We start from the raw sequence: 19552 nt of genomic DNA, 5'->3' as shown, positions 1-19552 counted from the left end.
TCAAAGCTTATGAAAGACAAGTAAGCTCAAGTGTCAAATAAAAGATGTTGAAACTGCTAGAAGTGAGTCTTAATATCATTATTTTCACTCACAATAAGTGCAAATGTCAAGTTAAAATTCTGTATTGCATTTGTATTAAAGGTCCCCTATTATACTGTTTTTCATCAATATATTTTAGTTCTCAGATATATACAGAGCCTGTCTCTGATTGGCTGAAACACCAAACAGATCATTGCAGCATCCCATAATCCCCTCTGTTTCAGCCCTGTTTCCAAAGTGCTGATTCTCTGTCTGTTACTTTAGATGAAAATAAGGAGCCCCTCCCCACGCCCCTCTGAGAGACATTTGGTTACAAAGAACTCAATGGTGCTCTAGGAGGAGATTCAGGTGATAAGGTGGGGGGGGGGGGTTACATTGGTTGGTGATTGGCTAATGGTTACACAAGACAAAACATCGTGATGACATCACAAAGTGTCCAAAATCTGATCAGCTCATTTTCAGACAGGTTTTTATAGAAATGGATCAAAAAGAGAGAGAATCTTTGTTCCTGAAACTTTCAGAGTCTCTTTACACAGAGGAGAAGAGACATGAAGAAGAGGGGACACATGTTGATGTAGAAGAGACATGAAGAAGAGGGGACACATGTTGATGTAGAAAAGACATGAACAGGTGGATTTTGCAGTTTAATAGGTGACCTTTAAAGGGGAGTTATACAAGTGATTTTCAACTAAGGAGCAGTTGGGTTGAATACAATTACAAAGGGTTTAACACAAGAGAAAACGTAGGTGAATCATCACAGATGAGTGGGGGGGGGGTTCTTATAGAACCGGCTAAAAGTGTACAGGACAAAAAAGGTTGGGAACCACTGATATCACCCATCTTTGTATTGGAAGTAATGTTAATATTTTCTCTTCATTGAAACCATTTTAATAAAACAATATTAATACAATTATTATTTAAAATGTCACTTAACGCTTACGCTCTAGCTCAAAGCCAAATGGGAACAGGTCATGTTGCATATTAAAAACCCTGAAACTAAAAGTCGTGAAAACAGGAGGGGTTGTTCAGATGGTCTTTTGGTGGACGACCTCACTGTAAGGCTTAAATACAAATAGTGAACATAAAAGAAAATAGGAAAACTACAGTTGTGTGAAGTAACTAAGTAGATATACTCAAGTACTTGATTTGTTATGTAAATCAGAGGTGGGAGAAGTACTCAGATCTTGTACTTGAGTTAAAGGAGAAGTACTCAGATCTTGTACTTGAGTAAAAGTAGAAGTACTCAGATCTTGTACTTGAGTAAAAGTAGAAGTACTCAGATCTTGTACTTGAGTTAAAGGAGAAGTACTCAGATCTTGTACTTGAGTAAAAGTAGAAGTACTCAGATCTTGTACTTGAGTAAAAGTAGAAGTACTCAGATCTTGTACTTGAGTAAAAGTAGAAGTACTCAGATCTTGTACTTGAGTAAAAGTAGAAGTACTCAGATCTTGTACTTGAGTAAAAGTAGAAGTACTCAGATCTTGTACTTGAGTAAAAATAGAAGTACTCAGATCTTGTACTTGAGTAAAAGTAGAAGTACTCAGATCTTGTACTTGAGTAAAAGTAGAAGTACTCAGATCTTGTACTTGAGTAAAAGTAGAAGTACTCAGATCTTGTACTTGAGTAAAAGTAGAAGTACTCAGATCTTGTACTTGAGTAAAAGTAGAAGTACTCAGATCTTGTACTTGAGTAAAAATAGAAGTACTCAGATCTTGTACTTGAGTAAAAGTAGAAGTACTCAGATCTTGTACTTGAGTAAAAGTAGAAGTACTCAGATCTTGTACTTGAGTAAAAGTAGAAGTACCCAGATCTTGTACTTTAGCCAAAGTAGAAGTACACAGATCATGTACTTGAGTAAAAGTAGAAGTACTCAGATCTTGTTCTTGAGTAAAAGTAGAAGTACTCAGATCTTGTATTTGAGTAAAAGTAGAAGTACTCAGATCTTGTACTTGAGTAAAAGTAGAAGTACTCAGATCTTGTACTTGAGTAAAAGTAGAAGTACTCAGATCTTGTACTTGAGTAAAAGTAGAAGTACTCAGATCTTGTACTTGAGTAAAAGTAGAAGTACCCCAGATCTTGTACTTTAGCCAAAGTAGAAGTACACAGATCATGTACTTGAGTAAAAGTAGAAGTACTCAGATCTTGTTCTTGAGTAAAAGTAGAAGTACTCAGATCTTGTTCTTGAGTGAAAGTAGAAGTACTCAGATCTTGTTCTTGAGTAAAAGTAGAAGTACCAGAGTGTAGGAATACTCTGTTACAGTAAAAGTCCTGCATTCAAAATGTTCCTCAAGTAAAAGTATAAAAGTATTATCATCAAAATATAGTGAAAGTAGAGACAGTAAAAGTAGTCATTGTGCAGATTGGTCCATTTCAGAATAATATATATGATATGTTTTATAATGATTGATCATGAAAGTGTTCTCAAAGCTGGTAAAGGTGCAGCTAGTTTGAATGACTTTGTATACTGCAGGGTAGCTTGTGGATTTACTCCAGGTGGAACTAAAGTCTGATTTAACACTTGGTTATATTTCACATCATTCATCCACATCTGTAAAGTAACTAAAGGTATTAAATACATGTAGTGGAGGAAAAGTACACCATGTACCTCTGAACTGTAGTGGAGTAGAAGTACACAGTAAAGTCAAATGTAAATACTCAAGTTAAGTACACGTATCTCAAATTGAACGTGTGTGCGTGTATGAGTGTGTGTGCGTGTGTGTGTGTGTGTGTGTGTGTGTGTGTGTGTGTGTGTGTGTGTGTGTGTGTGTGTGTGTGTGTGTGTCTGCTGTAATCTCCTGTGTAATAATGATGATTAATCTGTGTGTGTTTACCTGCTGACCGACAGAAAGGAGGATTAATCTATCTATAGATCTCCTCACGTCAACCTTCAGCCGCAAGTCTTCATCTTCCAGTCTGTACACACAGAAAAATATAACAGTATACAAAATAAATCCAGAACGAGTTCTCCTGCGGCTGCGTTTTAGTTGAATATATATAATCTTTGGCAAACAGGTGAATATTTGACTTTAACGCCAGAGCAATAATCCATTCTGCCTCCATTTATAAGTCTTTTTTAAACATAGCGTTGATTGATATGAGTTTTTTTTAGAGAATAACAGGTTAAAGTAAAAACGTGTTTTTCCAACATGGTCCCATGATGTTAGAAGACACAAAAAAGCCCATGAAATCCAAAAATATACAAAAAACACCCACAGCGAAAAACAAAGACAACAAAAATGTACATATTTGTTATGTATACATGTTTACATTGAATTATTTATTTTTCAGATCTTTTTCAAATGTATTGAAAATAAGCCTTTGGTTAAATGGGGTTAATGACACCTGTAGGTAAAGGCGTGGTATGTCCATAAAGTATAGCCAGGAGATGGCCTGATGTACCTTTATCTGTAGATATTTAGTTAAATTCATTTTCTGTGTTGTCAATGTTTGCAGAATAGTTTTATGTTTTCTAAATAGTTTTAATTTAGTTGAGTGTTTCCCATCTCTGTCTCTCTAATCTGGCTCTGTGCTGACTGAGAAGAAAACAGGCTTTCATGTGTGTCTGTGATTTGAGGAGGCGGGACTAAACTCACACCCAGGCCTCCTGATTGGCTGAAGGTGGGTGATGACAGTTGGTGCTTACATATAGACCCTCACTGATCCAGCAACACTCAGCTTCCTCTGCTACAACTCAGGTGAGTCTCTCTAAAAAACACATTTGACATATTTTAAGTTATTTGAGTCCTGAAGATTTAGGATGAGAATGTTTTGTTTTGTTTTGAGTGACAGATTTCTAGTAGAAGTAAATATAATCAAATACTGATTTAAAAACAGGAACGACTCATTATTGAAATCATTATTAATCCAAATTAAGGATCTTACTTATATTGCAATGATAAATACATAGATTGGATGACTTAGATGTGCGTATTGTAAACACAATCACAATATTTAACATTTTAATAATAATACAAATCACACATTTATCCTCAATAAATGCTTCTGTCACATTATATGTATAGCATCATGTATAATACCTTAATCTGTTTGGCTGAAGTCATTGTTAATTTATTTTCATTTTATATTGTAAAACACTTTTTTAATATTGTGTTTTTGAACTGATGTTTGTTAAAAGCGTCCCACTATGTGATCACTGGTAATCTTGGGTCTGAGTTTTACAGATTAACTCAGAAGAATAAAAATAAGTCATGTGAAAGTAATGATCAGAAGATTAGTACTGGACTTTAATTATTTGTGTTTGTCCTAAGTATATTGTATGTTGCAATGGAAGGACTACGCTGCATGTAGTGAGCACAATAAAAGCACAGAATAAACTCTACTTTCAGAAAATACTTTCACATATCCCGAGAAAATAACACAAACTCTGTTGTGATTTTGTGTAAGCAGTGTTGAAAATAAAACGTGCAGTTTTGATGGAAATAGAGTTGATTGTGTGTGTACATTGCAATACTATTTGGGCTGGCATTATAAACCTTTTTTGTGCATGTATTCTCGAAAGTAGTGAAAGAAGTATGCAGATATTTAACTTAAGAGAACTAGGGCTGCAATTAACCCTCCTGTTGTGCTCGTTCCCCCCCCCCCCCCCCCTTACTTTGGTGTTCGCGGTCCTGTTTTAACTGCTATTACATCAACACAAAAACCATTAATCATCACCACATTTCATTTAACACCCTTTCAAACTGTATTGTATCAGACTACCGGTATACATGAAGAACTGCAGTACATATACAAAGAACAGACACTGAACATGTGTTGTGTGTGCCAGGTGTGTGTGTGCGTGTGCGTGTGTGTGTGTGTGTGTGTGTGTGTGTGTGTGTGTGTGTGTGTGTGTGTGTGTGTGTGTGTGTGTTGCACACACACACACACTACTACTACTACTTTATCTTACGCCAGAGCATTTAGCTGTCATCGCTACAGGCCTTTGACTTCATTTATAACTGAATATGTACCTTTTTAATAAAAAGTGAGACTACTAAATCATGCATAATAGTGCTAAATGTATGAAATCAATGACTACATGCTTGTCTCTTTCTTTTCCCCAGGCATCGCTCACCCTCTGTCCTCGATCAGCGCCAACATGAGCCCAAAAAATGTGGTTTTCAAGAAGATTTGCAATGACAAGTCGGTCAGTGAAACATCTGAAATGTGTATTTATATAATAATCTGAATCAGGTTTGGGAAAGTAGTTTTTCACCTAAAGGAATGTGTCTGATAAAAACAGTGAGAGATTAAAGCAGGTACTGTTTAACATGAAACATAAAACATGTGGACAATAAAAGTGATGAAAACAACACAGATACTGATTGATTGATAATCGTTAGATAGTTCTGTCCCAAAACCTATCATCCAGTCCTGCTTCACGACCACAGTCTCATTAACACAGCATCCTTCAACATTATATATAACTCCTTTTACCCATAACTCTTCTCTATCGCAAAGCAAAACGTATTTCGAGGACTTCTTTTAAAAAATACCCTTAATGGTGTTAAAAATACCCTTAATGGTGTTTGTTAAAGGAGATCTTCTGGAACTATAGTTTAATTTCTGTAGTTACAAACAAAGGCCCTTGATACATTATCTTTGAGCTGTTATACTCATGCTTGTTTGATAGTAAAGGATGTAGACTCCAGATCAGTTAATGTTGGCTCTCTGAGTGACATGTTGCAGATCAGCTGCACATCTACGTGAGAAGAACTGAGTGTGGTTCACGGCTTTTTGTCAGATTACAAACAACGTTGATCTCTAACTTCCGTGACTTCCCTCATATGTTTACAGCACTAAAGTCATGCTGTACGTCTGGGTGCAGATCATAGAGTCCTGCTGTGAACCCGGAAATGTGGAGTACCCCGATGTTTTATTTTAGAAATGCACAGTAAGGTCTCCAGCACATAGAAATCGAGGTTATTGAGGATGCTGAGTCCATTTCTGATCAAAAGGGAGTTTTAACCGGAAAGTGGCCATAGGTCTATTCCCCAGGGGCTGATTTGGATTTATTTTCAGTAGATTTTGTTTTTAGGGGACTCTGGATCATCTGGATTGGACAGATTGCTTATTTATATGAAACTAACTTGTACACAGTAGAGGTAATAATGTTCATCTTCAATGGTCCCAACACTACTCGTTAGCCCACAGAGAGTACAAACATGGACACTTTCTCATTAAAACCGAAATATTTGATTTGACTCAGCGACCTCAATAATCTCCAAAACAGCCAAGCCATTTTTTAAACCATTGTCTGCATACGCCAATGAACGCACCTTATGCTAATTGTACAAATTGCCCAACATATGCAGGTTAGCATCCGGCAGTTTCTATGTGCTGGGGACTCGTACTATACATTTCTATCATAACACTTTGGTGTACTCAACATTTCCGGGTTCATTGTGCAGGTAACTAGACGACTATGTTGTAATGTTTTACATCTACAGACAAACACCTTTTCAAATGGCTGATTAAGTTCTTCTCAAAAGAGGATGTTATTGATATGTATACAGATTGTTCCAGTTCTTTAGTCAGTGGTTATATAACTGATTTATAAGGTTTAGTACTAAGTGATAGGGATCTGCCACACAACTCATTAAAAGTATTGAGTGTGTGATGGTCGAAAGATTGGGTTTTAAAAGATGGTTCAGTTTAGTTTTTCTATTGTTGGATTCTTTGCTGTTTGTAAATACTTTTGTCAAGAAAGTTGATTTTATTTCAATTAAAACTACTTTATATAAGAAAAGTAAGGATTTCTTTTAGGGTAATGACATGATCAAATATGGCGACAGGGATTCAAAGCTTCATTCAAAAACCTGAAAAGAGACATTCAGCCCTAAATATGGTCCTTCTTTATCTCGTTAGGTCGGAGTCTACATGGGGAGAAGAGACTTTGTGGACCATGTGGATTCTGTGGATCCAGTGGGTGAGTTTCTCAATAACAACATCACTCATTTATCTGTCGTCAGGTTAAATCTGCCCCTCCATTTATATTCTAATATTACTAAAACGATATATATTCAATGTTAGCTGCTCAGTGTCCTGTCACAGTTAAATAAACCCCTTTTTATTCAGTGCATATCTAACGGTAACATGGAAACATATACTGTGTGATCTTATTCAGTTTATATGCAGAGAATCTGGAATCACAATTAGGCTCTAATTGTGTTTTTTATCAATATTTATACGTGTTTTCTCATTATTATTCAAGTGTATTCTAGTCAGACACACTTTTGTGTACTGAGCACACACAATTTATTAAAAGCAAAGATAGTTTGGGTGTTTCTCAATGTCGAGGACGCTTCCTTGGTAGGACATGTCTTCCGAGTCAGGTCCTTCAGAAGCGAGGCAAGAATCCTTCCTGGCATTCGGAGAACGAAGAGTGGAACAGGCTAGCAAGTGTGCAGGTGTGCGTCATATGAGAGGCCCCGCCTTACATTTTCCGTCAAAGATTTGGGAAATTGGTCCGTGCGCAAAGCATTGTGGGGATTTTAAGATCGCGGAGGATACACATGTGCAGCCTCGAAATTTCCCGCAACAAAGTACGCCGGCCTCGGTAGAATTCCAAGCATCCTGGACATTGGAACAGTCCTTTGGCGGGACTCGATGACGTAGCATGCTTGAAATAGTGGCTCTGGAGCAGCCTTCCTCAACATTGAGAAACACCCAATGTCTAGTAAATATCTACAAATATTATCTTATTACGTTTTTTTTAATCTGTATTCTCTCAATTTTAATGTGAAATGACTGAACATGGAAATAATGCTATTGTTTATTTCAGTGAAGTTTTCTGTTTAATATCATGAAATCCAAGTATTATTGTTTATAAAAACAGTAATACATTTGATTTGTATAGCACTTTAACGGTTCTGAACGCAGTCACGGTGTAAGAAGTTGTGGGAAACATTTTCATTATCCATGTAACTAAAGGGATTCAACGCAGTTTAAAAATACTGCTCCATCTTTATCACCTCATGACCTTTGAATGTTTTCTACCACCAGATGGCGTTATCCTCATAGATCCTCAGGCTCTGCAGGGGAGGAAAGGTCGGTACCAAAACACAAGCAATAACACAGGAAGTAGATCTGCAAAATGACTACTTTTACTTTTGGTACTTTGACTTTATACTAATACTTTATTTTCTACTTTTACTTGAGTAACATGTTTAATGCCGGACTTTTACTTGTAACAGAGTATTCCTACACTCTGGTACTACTTTTAATCAAGTACAAGATCTGAGTACTTCTACTTGAGTAAAACATTTGAGTACTTCTACTTTTACTCAAGTACAAGATCTGAGTACTTCTCCCTCCTCCGGTTCCTCCTCTGCCCTCAGTGTTCGTCACCCTGTCCTGCACCTTTCGATACGGCCGGGATGATGTGTCGGTTATGGGGGTGGCTATCCGGCGGGAGCTGCACGTGTCCAGCCGGCAGGTTTACCCCCCGCTGCAGGACCGCGAGAGCTGCATCCACAGCCGCATGCAGGCCAAGCTGCTGCAGAAGCTGGGAGACAACGCATACCCCTTCTTCTTTGAGGTACATTGTGGTGGAGAATAGTGACGTTCACGAACGACCCGATTCTTTTGAACGGTTCTTTGGTACGAACGAAGGGAACCGACTCGTACTTGGTGAGAGCCGTTGTTGCGCTCACTAGAATGGGTTATATGGCAACACAGTCTCACGGCATTTCGTGTTATAGTCACGAAATTAATCTATTGATTCGTGTTCACCAACACGATTTCGCCATTTTTTTCGTGTCACACAGAACGATTTTAAAAGCAATGTAAATAATAACAAATTAGAAGGAAAAAGACATTTAAAAAAATACAGATTTCAGTATTCTGACACAGAACGATTTTAGAAGCAATGTATTTATATTGGTAGTATGTTTCGTGGCTGCACCAAATAATAACACATTAGAAGGAAAAAGAGATGACATCAAATACAGATGTCAGTATTCTGAGGCTCTGAGACATTTCTTTTCCTCACTGACGGCAAAAAAACTCAGACATTATACAATTTAAAATAAAAGGGATAGGGTTAGGCTTAGGGTAAGATATTGAGTAAGAACATGTTTTTATGAACCACACAGCTTCTGGTCTTCCAAGACCCGACCGGACAAAAAGACGTGTTGCAGGCACGAAACATACTACCAATAGAAATACATTGCTTTTAAAATCGTTCTGTGTGACACGAAAAAAAGGTGAAAATCGTGTTGGTGAACACGAATCAATAGATTAAATTAATTTCGTGACTAATAACACGAAATGCCGTGAGACTGGGTTGTATATGTTTTTGTTATTTTGAACAGTAGATGGCGTAATGGGCAACAACATATAACTGATCTCCTGCCACAGGTGCATTGATTGTGACTGGGAGAGCAATCGCTTTTTGACCTTGTCTATCGTGTCTGTGAACACGCTGTTCTCCTTTGTAAATAAAATATATTGAAAAGCTAAAACTTCGTCGTGGATGGAAATTGCAAGCGTCCAATTCGTTTACCCAGTTTAGCCAATCCCAGGTGATATTGAGTGGCAATAGTCACCACAGTCGTTCTTTTTATCGTTGGTTCACTGCCTGCCATAAATCCACTCGCCTTTAAAGGAACTTGCTCTCCTGAATGCAAATTTGCCGTAGATGATGGCGTAACGCGTGCTGCTTGAGTAGTAGCTTGGCTGGCTGAGAGATGGAGCAAGTTATACATTTTTCTGTGAGTAAAAGTAGATTTCTGGCAATACAGTCAATCATTATCCTGGTGATTATTTCGCAGATAAACCTATTAGCCCCGCCCCCTTAAAACAAACGTCTCTTTTGAACGGCTCTCAGAAAGGAAACGGAGCCATAAGATCCGGCTCCCTTCAAAGAGCCGTAACTCCCATCACTAGTGCAGAGATCTCATAGGAATAAAGATTCAAGTCAAGACTCAAGTTTCAAGGCTTTTATTGTCATGTGTGAATAGCTACAGTGTAGATATGACAATGACATGCTTAGGTCGCAGGCTCCTCCAACAGAGCAACACAATCAAACAGATAAAATAGTGGATTCTTTGTCTTCTCAGTTCCCGGACAACCTGCCTTGCTCGGTGATGCTGCAGCCGGGGCCGAACGATTCAGGAAAGGTAAGCCCCTGCCAGGGAATCAAACCTTTACTGATGAAGTGAGCACGTGACAGGGGGGTGACGCCTGCTTCTCTTCTTCCGCAGCAATGTTGCGTGGAGTTTGAGATCAAAGCCTTCAGCGCTGAGAGCCAGGACGCTAAAGTGCGCAAACGGTAGGATGTTTTTTTATATCTGTTTATTTAAAGGTCACCTATTATACAAAATCCTCTTCTTCATGTCTCTTCTACATCAACATGTGTCCCCTCTTCTTCATGTCTCTTCTACATCAACATGTGTCCCCTCTTCTTCATGTCTCTTCTTCATCAACATGTGTCCCCTCTTCTTCATGTCTCTTCTTCATCAACATGTGTCCCCTCTTCTTCATGTCTCTTCTACATCAACATGTGTCCCCTCTTCTTCATGTCTCTTCTACATCAACATGTGTCCCCTCTTCTTCATGTCTCTTCTACATCAACATGTGTCCCCTCTTCTTCATGTCTCTTCTACATCAACATGTGTCCCCTCTTCTTCATGTCTCTTCTTCATCAACATGTGTCCCCTCTTCTTCATGTCTCTTCTTCATCAACATGTGTCCCCTCTTCTTCATGTCTCTTCTACATCAACATGTGTCCCCTCTTCTTCATGTCTCTTCTTCATCAACATGTGTCCCCTCTTCTTCATGTCTCTTCTACATCAACATGTGTCCCCTCTTCTTCATGTCTCTTCTACATCAACATGTGTCCCCTCTTCTTCCTGTCTCTTCTACATCAACATGTGTCCCCTCTTCTTCATGTCTCTTCTACATCAACATGTGTCCCCTCTTCTTCATGTCTCTTCTACATCAACATGTGTCCCCTCTTCTTCATGTCTCTTCTACATCAACATGTGTCCCCTCTTCTTCATGTCTCTTCTTCATCAACATGTGTCCCCTCTTCTTCATGTCTCTTCTACATCAACATGTGTCCCCTCTTCTTCATGTCTCTTCTACATCAACATGTGTCCCCTCTTCTTCATGTCTCTTCTACATCAACATGTGTCCCCTCTTCTTCATGTCTCTTCTACATCAACATGTGTCCCCTCTTCTTCATGTCTCTTCTACATCAACATGTGTCCCCTCTTCTTCATGTCTCTTCTTCATCAACATGTGTCCCCTCTTCTTCATGTCTCTTCTACATCAACATGTGTCCCCTCTTCTTCATGTCTCTTCTACATCAACATGTGTCCCCTCTTCTTCATGTCTCTTCTACATCAACATGTGTCCCCTCTTCTTCATGTCTCTTCTACATCAACATGTGTCCCCTCTTCTTCATGTCTCTTCTACATCAACATGTGTCCCCTCTTCTTCATGTCTCTTCTACATCAACATGTGTCCCCTCTTCTTCATGTCTCTTCTACATCAACATGTGTCCCCTCTTCTTCATGTCTCTTCTACATCAACATGTGTCCCCTCTTCTTCATGTCTCTTCTACATCAACATGTGTCCCCTCTTCTTCATGTCTCTTCTACATCAACATGTGTCCCCTCTTCTTCATGTCTCTTCTACATCAACATGTGTAAAGAGACTCTCTCTTTACACAGAGGGGACATTTACGTTGTTACAGCAGAAAAGAGCCAAAGACAGCTTAAAGTTACCTAGAAAGCATGCATACAAAATACACATCCTGTCTTGCAATTAAAGCCACTAGACTCCATGAACAGAATCAGTAATTTAACTTGAATGATTATTTATAAAACAGACACGATTCAAACGGCACATGAACAAAGAACAACTCATACAATTCTCTTTGTTACTCTTTCCACTTTCCAACCATCCACCACTCTGTTTGAGAGTCTGAAAGAGAGAAAGAATCAGGACTGAATCCTCTCCGGTTAAAGCACCTGCACTTATTTAGTTGTAAGAAGGATATATATCTACGTGTGTTATATGTTCTGCTGCTCTGTCGACAGGAGCACGGTGGCGCTGATGATCCGGAAGGTGCAGTACGCTCCGGACAGCGAGGCGGCGGCGCAATCTGTGGAAATCAGCAAGGAGTTCGCCATGTCGGACAAACCGCTGCACGTCAAGGCCAGCCTGGACAAAGAGGTGGCTTCACATTTGTTATTATCTTCAGCTGCACGGACAAAACACCATTCAGAGTTCATCTCTAAACCAAGCTGCTGCATTTAGAGACGCAGTGGAGCAAGTCTTTCAGGGCGGCCGCTCATTATACTCAAATAACTCGGTAAATCAAACGAAACTCAGTGGCTTCCTTAGATACAGCGGTGTTGTCATTAATCAGGTAATATCACGAGATGTGCGCCCTTTGATACACTTTAATTACATTGGATCACTCTTTTATAACAAAGTGAGTATACCTGCAGGTCCCTTGTTGTTCTGTGTTTGTATCTTAACGTTTTTTGCACTTATTGCTTGTCTCTTTAGATAAACGTCAGCTAATCTAAATGTTGATTTGATCAGAATCCAGTTCATTTCCAAGTTGCTTTTCACATACAAGGAATCTGCTTTGGTGTGTTGGTGCACATAAGACACATGTGGAATACTTACAATAACATGTTTTCTTTAAAATAGTATATTTAAATAATACTACTTTACAATATACAAAGGCAAAGGCAACCATATTCAGATTAGGGTTAGGGTTAGGGTTAGGGTTAGGGTTAGGAAACACCGTTATACGAGTTTGCCTGCATGAGACAGAGGAGTGAGAGGAGAGGAAATATCTAGGACGACTAGAACAAAACTAAAGGACCATATATGAAACTATAATTCAGATTTAAAGGGGACCTATCATGCAAAATGCACTTTCTGATGTCTTTTCTACATCAACATGTGTCCCCGGTGTGTCAGGGAACTCACGCAGCGTCAGGAAATAAAACCCTCTCTCTTTTCCTCCGTACCCAAATCTCTAAAAACGGGGGAACAACGGAGCTGATCCAGATTAGCGTCCGATATGACGTAATATCTGAAATGTGGACCCACGGCCCTATCAGAAACGTTGCTATCAGAAACAATGCCCGACTGTTTTGGACGTAATATGGTGGGTGTTTACATTAGCATCGCTAACACTCAGAGCTAACCTGTACTGGAGAGCATGTGTGTGAAGAAGCAGGAAATAAAAAGGAACTCACCTTGTGGTATAACCGGCAAGAGAGAAAGCCTTTGAGCTCCATACTGTTTCAGAAACAATCCTTGATAATCCATGATATGGCGTTTCATCACGGCAGTATTTAGTTTAGACAGTAGCTGCCGGGTCCCGCATAAGCTCCGCCCCCTACTTTTTTATTTTGTATCAATTCTTTTTATTTTTTATCTGTTTGGTATTTTGAGCAAAACACTTCATAGACATGTTTTTTTATATATTTGTATATATATGAGACCTATGCTATTGCCTAAAAATAGCATGATAGGTGACCTTTAAATATAAAGAGGTCTACGGGCCAGGTGTTTGGCCTGTGTGGAGGAAGTCATGCTAACATCATGTTTAAAATGAAAGAGATAAGTAGAAATGTATATAAAGGTTCACAGTATCAAATGGCTAAATACAAAGTGTGATAATACAACGTTCAGATCATTAACTTTGCAGAACATTTCGTCATGTGTAAAACAGGAGGAGGAATTTCATGAAGTGTATGTACAAATATTATAATGATATTTGTTCACCTTGTTTCCAGATGTATTACCACGGTGAGACTGTCAAGGTGAACCTCAGCATCACAAACAACACGAACAAACACATCAAGAGCATCGTCGTCTCCGGTAAACATGACCCACGTTTCACATTCATGTTCAAGCTCATTCTAATATGGAGGTTTAGTAAAGTCACATTTCTACGTGTCTGAACTGTCTGTTGCATGCAGTGAAATGATGTCATGTTTCTTCCTCTCAGTGGATCAGATCTCCACCGTGGTGTTGTACTCCAACGACATTTGGGTCAAATCTGTGGCCATCGAGGAGCCTGGGTAATGCACAGCTCACACTTACAATTTAAAATAAATACTGAACAATGGACTTTAGTAGAAATGTAAGCTTTCATTTTAAAAACAAAGAAAAAGGAAATACTTCACTCATTCTAGAGTTATATAACAAACTCAAAAAGACCACACATAACTTTAACAGACACAATAATGAAGACTATTTTTAAATATGAAGGGATAAATAAAAATGCCCATCAGAGTTAGAACAGATGGAGATTCAATAGCAACATAACTGCAGACGTGTTTTTATACTGAGTGTGTCTTGGCTATTTAAAAGAACCTCAGTTGACCAAAGTGCTGTACAGGCAATAAATACAATATAAAATAACACAATGGGAGTAAAATAATTAAACAATAATTAAAAACATGATAAAAATCACAATAACTAGAAACATATAAAAACGTACAAATGTAAAAATGTAATGTTCAACTAGTATTAAATAAGAGACTGCACAACGGTCATCATACAGCGTGTTATAAAGCCATCAACATCTCGCTGGACTGCATGATTTCTGATTTTGTAATTGATTGATTATTTTAGTTTGATAATAAATCAACGGAGAATAAATCCACAGTGAGATGTTGAGGATCAGGCACCCGATCAAAACCCTTCGCAGGTAGGGTTGGATTCTTTATAAAGCAGCAAGATAAAGTTCACAACACATTGAAAAAGGACATTAAAATATAATCAAAACATTTATTGTACAGCCAAGAGAAAAGAAAAACTTAAAGTGGACCTATCATGCTATATTTAAATGATATATTGTAGGGCCATACCTATATAAGGTATATTTATACGTTTCTGTTTTCAAAATACCAAACAGATCATGCATTTTAGCCATGCCTCATTTCGCTCTATTTGCTGTTCTCCAGCCCTGTTTTTGCAGGGGGCTGATTCTGTGAGCTGCAGCTGACCACGCCCCCCTGCAGGAGAGGGGAGCCGCTCTGATCAAGTCAGAAGAGGGGGAGAAAAAGAGATCTCCGTCCTCCGTGTTTTATTATATAGAGTCGTTATTCATTTGTTTTAAAGCTCAATAAATAACAAAGACCTTTGACCGGCACTTTTCTAATTTTGTCTGGAAGATTTAAACTTTAACGGACATCTTGACCGGCGAAAGAAAACCTAACTGAAACTCTGCCGCACGGTCCCCTCGTTCCTTGGAAGAGGCGGAGAGGTGGGTGTTTGTCATCTGCTGGTGGACTAACCGGAGAGAATTACAGTGCTTGCCTCGACGGGGAGGGATTGCATTGAATTAAAGCAGCGGGAGCAAACGCTTGCCTCGGGGAGGGAGAAAAAAAGCCACAGCGGTGAATAAACAGAAGGGTAACCATGGTAACCATGGTAACTATGGGCGGGAAGTCTTCTTCGCTGCTTTTGTGGCAGACTACAGCACTACAGGCCTGGCATATGTACTACAGCGTCTCCAGCGCTTTCGAGCGGCAATGGCCGGCCGTGGCCCAACCCCATATTCCCCTGACGTCAGGACAGTGTTCAAATCTGGATCAATTTTTATCAGATCCGTTGCAGCCCCTTTTTTAGAGATTTGGGTATGGAGGAAAATAGAGAGGGTTGTGTTTTCTGACACTTGGTGAGTTCCCTGGAACACCGGGGACACATATTCATGTAGAAAAGACGTACACAAGTGCATTTTGCATGATAGGTCCCCTTTAAGTGCAAGCTCAAATTGAATTAGACAGTTTTACAGCGGAACAAGTTATTTCTAAGATCTAAGTACTTTTCCCAAGAACTAGGCCGATAGGGGGGGGGGAGATTTGGTTTCACTCCAAAAAGATCTGGAACTAGTCCCTAGTTTGCGCAAACCTTTTCACCCCCAGATAGTCCCTGCTAGAGAGGTAGTACTTTCCTGGGGAGGAAATGGTTAGTGGGTGTGTCGGCCACACTAACAATTTCTGATTTGCTGGGCGAATTGCAAACCACGCCCCGTAAAACTCTGAAAAGTTTTTTGCATTAGCATTATTAGCATTAGCCCAGCGCACCAACGGAGAGAGACTAACTTATGGCAACACAATAAGAATACGTAACTTGTTTGGTGAATACAAAGCATCCTCTCCATCAGGTCCAGAAACTCTTCTCTCAGTTCAGAAGAAGCCCCAGAGGGTCAGAGTGAATCTGGACTATAATGGAGGAAAGCTGTCGTTCTCTGATCTTGACTCTAACACACACATACACACCTTCACACACACTTTCACTGAGAGGGTGTTCCCATACATTTGTAATTACAATACACATCCAGTGAAGATTTTACCACTGAGCGTGTCTGTGGCTCTTGAATAACCCTTTAAACACCACTGAGTGTGTTCATAACCTAACACAGTTCAGTGTTTTATGAGTCTAACTGCATTGATCAGAGGATCATCATTCGTTGATGTTATGTGAACATATTCTGATGAACAGCTGCTTCTTGAAAGCTATTTTAATGTCTTGTCTTAGTGACATTAGAGAGCACTATTACAACCAATAGGCGCTTTCACACCGGAGTACTTTTCCCAGGAATAGTTCTGATAGTTCCTGAGATTTTGCGTTCACACCAAAAAGATCTGGAACTAGAACCTTTTCAGTCCCTGCTAGAGAGGTGGTACTTTCCTGGGGAGGAAAAGGTTCCAATTTCTGATTGGCTGGGCGAATTGCAAACCACGCCCCGTAAAACTCTGAAAAGTTTGTATTTGCTCGCATTAGCATTATTAGCATTAGCCCAGCGCTCCAACAACTTATGGCAACACAAAATAAAACGTGGAAGTGGTGGAGTGACGAGGAGGTGTCGGCGCTTCTGGCGATTTACCCGGGGGGCTCCAGGACTTCGGGTGGCAGTAAACGCCGTGAAGTTGTTTGCGGCCTGCCAGTAAACCCAAAGCAGAAGAAGTCACGTCAGCAGCTTCATTTGCGTAATCCTCCCTCAGGGACTTATACCGTTGTGAACGCGATCTACTAAATAGTTCAGGAATTAAGACTTCCGGGGGACTAAATTCCTGAACTATTCCTGGGAAAAGTACTTGGTGTGAAAGCGCCAAATAAGAATGTTTTAAATGAGCCACATCTTATACTTATTTTATTTGTTGTAGAAAGCTGATGACGTGTGTTTATATCGTTTAGGTGTTCAATGTTACTTCTGCTTGTTTGCTGATTTTAGATATTTCTAATAAATCCTCCTTGAAATTACGATAATGAACACAGTTTTAAATTGCCTTAAATTGAAATCCTGCCTTAAATAAAATGCATCTTAAACGTGTGTTTTTGGTCTAAAAAAGTGATTTTCTTTGGTCAGAGGTCACTTTACTTTATACATAGTTGTGTGTAAACACTTTAAAAATAAATGTTGCATAAAGAAAATGAATCAGAAGCAAAATTGGGTTCATTTGAAACATATTGTTCTACAGTACAGCAGCTTATCCTCTGAACTTTCTCTGGTCTCGTTGCTTTTTTAAACAAACACTATCGCCACCTGAGTGAAAACAGATGCTTGGTCTTCAGGAAAGTGTCTTTGTGTTTAATATTAATATCATCCATCGTTGTAATCACACTGTGAGTTTGCCCTATCCTCCTATTAATGCATTTTTATAATATCTTACATTTTAATCTATTCTATAATCTATGGTCATTGTTTGTGTATTTGTATGTCTTTTATTGGTGACTGTTTTCTATGTGATGCCAACTTTCTGTGGCACACTTTGGACTGCACTTCTTGTATGAAAGGTGCTATACAAATAAAGCTTGTTATTATTAATTTAATATTATTAAAGTGTAATTTTAATGAAATATAACTTAAAGGGGACCTATCATGCAAAATGCCCTTTTGTACGTCTTTTCTACATGAATATGTGTCCCCGGTGTTCCAGGGAACTCACCAAGTGTCAGAAAACACAACCCTCTCTATTTTCCTCCATACCCAAATCTCTAAAAAAGGGGCTGCAACGGATCTGATAAAAACTGATCCAGATTTGAACACTGTCCTGACGTCAGGACGGTGGCGCTACGGCTATTGGGCCAACTCCACCAATCAGGAGGAGACAGCCACGGCCATTCCCGCTCGAAAGCGCTGGAGACGCTGTAGTACATATGCCAGGCCTGTAAGTGGCGCTGTAGTCTGCCACAAAAGCAGCGAAGAAGACTTCCCGCGCATGGTTACCATGGTTACCCTTCTGTTTATTCTCCGCTGTGACTTTCTTTCTCCCTCCCCGAGGCAAGCGTTTGCTCCCGCTGCTTTAATTCAATGCAATCCCTCCCCGTCGAGGCAAGCACTGTAATTCTCTCCGGTTAGTCCACCAGCAGATGACAAACACCCACCTCTCTGCCTCTTCTAAGGAACGAGGGGACCGTGCGGCAGAGTTTCAGTTTCAGTTTCTTTCGCCGGTCAAGATGTCCGTTAAAGTTTAAATCTTCCGGACAAAATTTGAAAAGTGCCGGTCAAAGGTCTTCTTATTTATTGAGCTTTAAAACAAATGAATAACGACTCTATATAATAAAACACGGAGGACGGAGATCTCTTTTTCTCCCCCTCTTCTGACAGCCCAGCAGCTGATCAGAGCACGTCTCACCTCTCCTGCAGGGGGGCGTGGTCAGCAGAATCAGCCCCGTAGACAGCAAACAGCACAGAGCGAAATGAGGCATGGCTAAAATGCATGATCTGTTTGGTATTTTGAAAACAGAAACGTATAAATATACCTTATATTGGTATGGCCCTACAATATATCATTTAAATATAGCATGATAGGTCCACTTTAAAATAAACTGTATCGTTACCTTATAGAGGAAACAGATGCACACATCTTGGGAGGATAACATCCCATTAGTGTAAAGTACTGTGCTTGAGTATTTCCTTTTTATGCTACTTTATACTTCTTCTCCTCTGCATTTAGCTATAACAATGTTATCTGGAATTGTGTGTGTGTGTGTGTGTGTGTGTGTGTGTGTGTGTGTGTGTGTGTGTGTGTGTGTGTGTGTGTGTGTGTGGTGTGTGTGTGTGTGTGTGTGTGTGTGTGTGTGTGTGTGTGTGTGTGTGTGTGTGTGTGTTGTGTCTCAGGGACTCGGTGCCTCCCGGAGAGAGTCTGCAGAAAGACTTCAAGCTGCTGCCTCTTCTGGCCAACAACCGCGAGAGGAGAGGCATCGCTCTGGACGGGAAGCTGAAGCACGAGGACACCAACCTGGCCTCGTCCAGCATGTGAGACACAAACCTTTATCGACGCCACTATTTCAATGCAATCTTAAAGCTCAGCTTAAAAGACATGAAGAAGAGGGGACACATGTTGATGTAGAAGAGACATGAAGAAGAGGGGACACATGTTGATGTAGAAGAGACATGAAGAAGAGGGGACACATGTTGATGTAGAAAGAGACATGAAGAAGAGGGGACACATGTTGATGTAGAAGAGACATGAAGAAGAGGGGACACATGTTGATGTAGAAGAGACATGAAGAAGAGGGG

The 19552-nt window shown here is 39.6% G+C and overlaps 1 protein-coding gene across 6 annotated transcripts in view; it reads left to right on the top strand.

Annotated features, from left to right (window-relative positions):
• The first annotated feature begins 2631 nt into the window (after window positions 1-2631).
• saga (S-antigen; retina and pineal gland (arrestin) a) overlaps window positions 2632-19552 on the top strand; it is a 21341-nt gene continuing 4420 nt past the window's right edge. For 5 of the 6 annotated variants that reach the window (XM_034135994.1, XM_034135993.1, XM_034135992.1 and 2 more), the window contains exons 1-10: window positions 4943-5185; window positions 6907-6967; window positions 8044-8088; window positions 8379-8578; window positions 10101-10160; window positions 10245-10312; window positions 12087-12222; window positions 13809-13893; window positions 14024-14096; window positions 19151-19288. In XM_034135994.1, the coding sequence (XP_033991885.1) occupies window positions 5057-5185; window positions 6907-6967; window positions 8044-8088; window positions 8379-8578; window positions 10101-10160; window positions 10245-10312; window positions 12087-12222; window positions 13809-13893; window positions 14024-14096; window positions 19151-19288 (995 nt within the window). In that variant the 5' untranslated portion in view covers window positions 4943-5056. Of the gene's footprint in view, window positions 3735-4942; window positions 5186-6906; window positions 6968-8043; window positions 8089-8378; window positions 8579-10100; window positions 10161-10244; window positions 10313-12086; window positions 12223-13808; window positions 13894-14023; window positions 14097-19150; window positions 19289-19552 lie in introns of those variants that run through there. The other variant, XM_034135995.1, reaches the window with a different exon arrangement.

This window comes from Trematomus bernacchii, unplaced genomic scaffold (assembly GCF_902827165.1).
Source record: "Trematomus bernacchii unplaced genomic scaffold, fTreBer1.1, whole genome shotgun sequence".
Classification (NCBI taxonomy): Eukaryota; Metazoa; Chordata; class Actinopteri; order Perciformes; family Nototheniidae; genus Trematomus; species Trematomus bernacchii.
The sequence above is the reverse complement of the archived record's forward strand: the minus strand, read 5'-3'. Positions and strand labels throughout refer to the sequence as shown.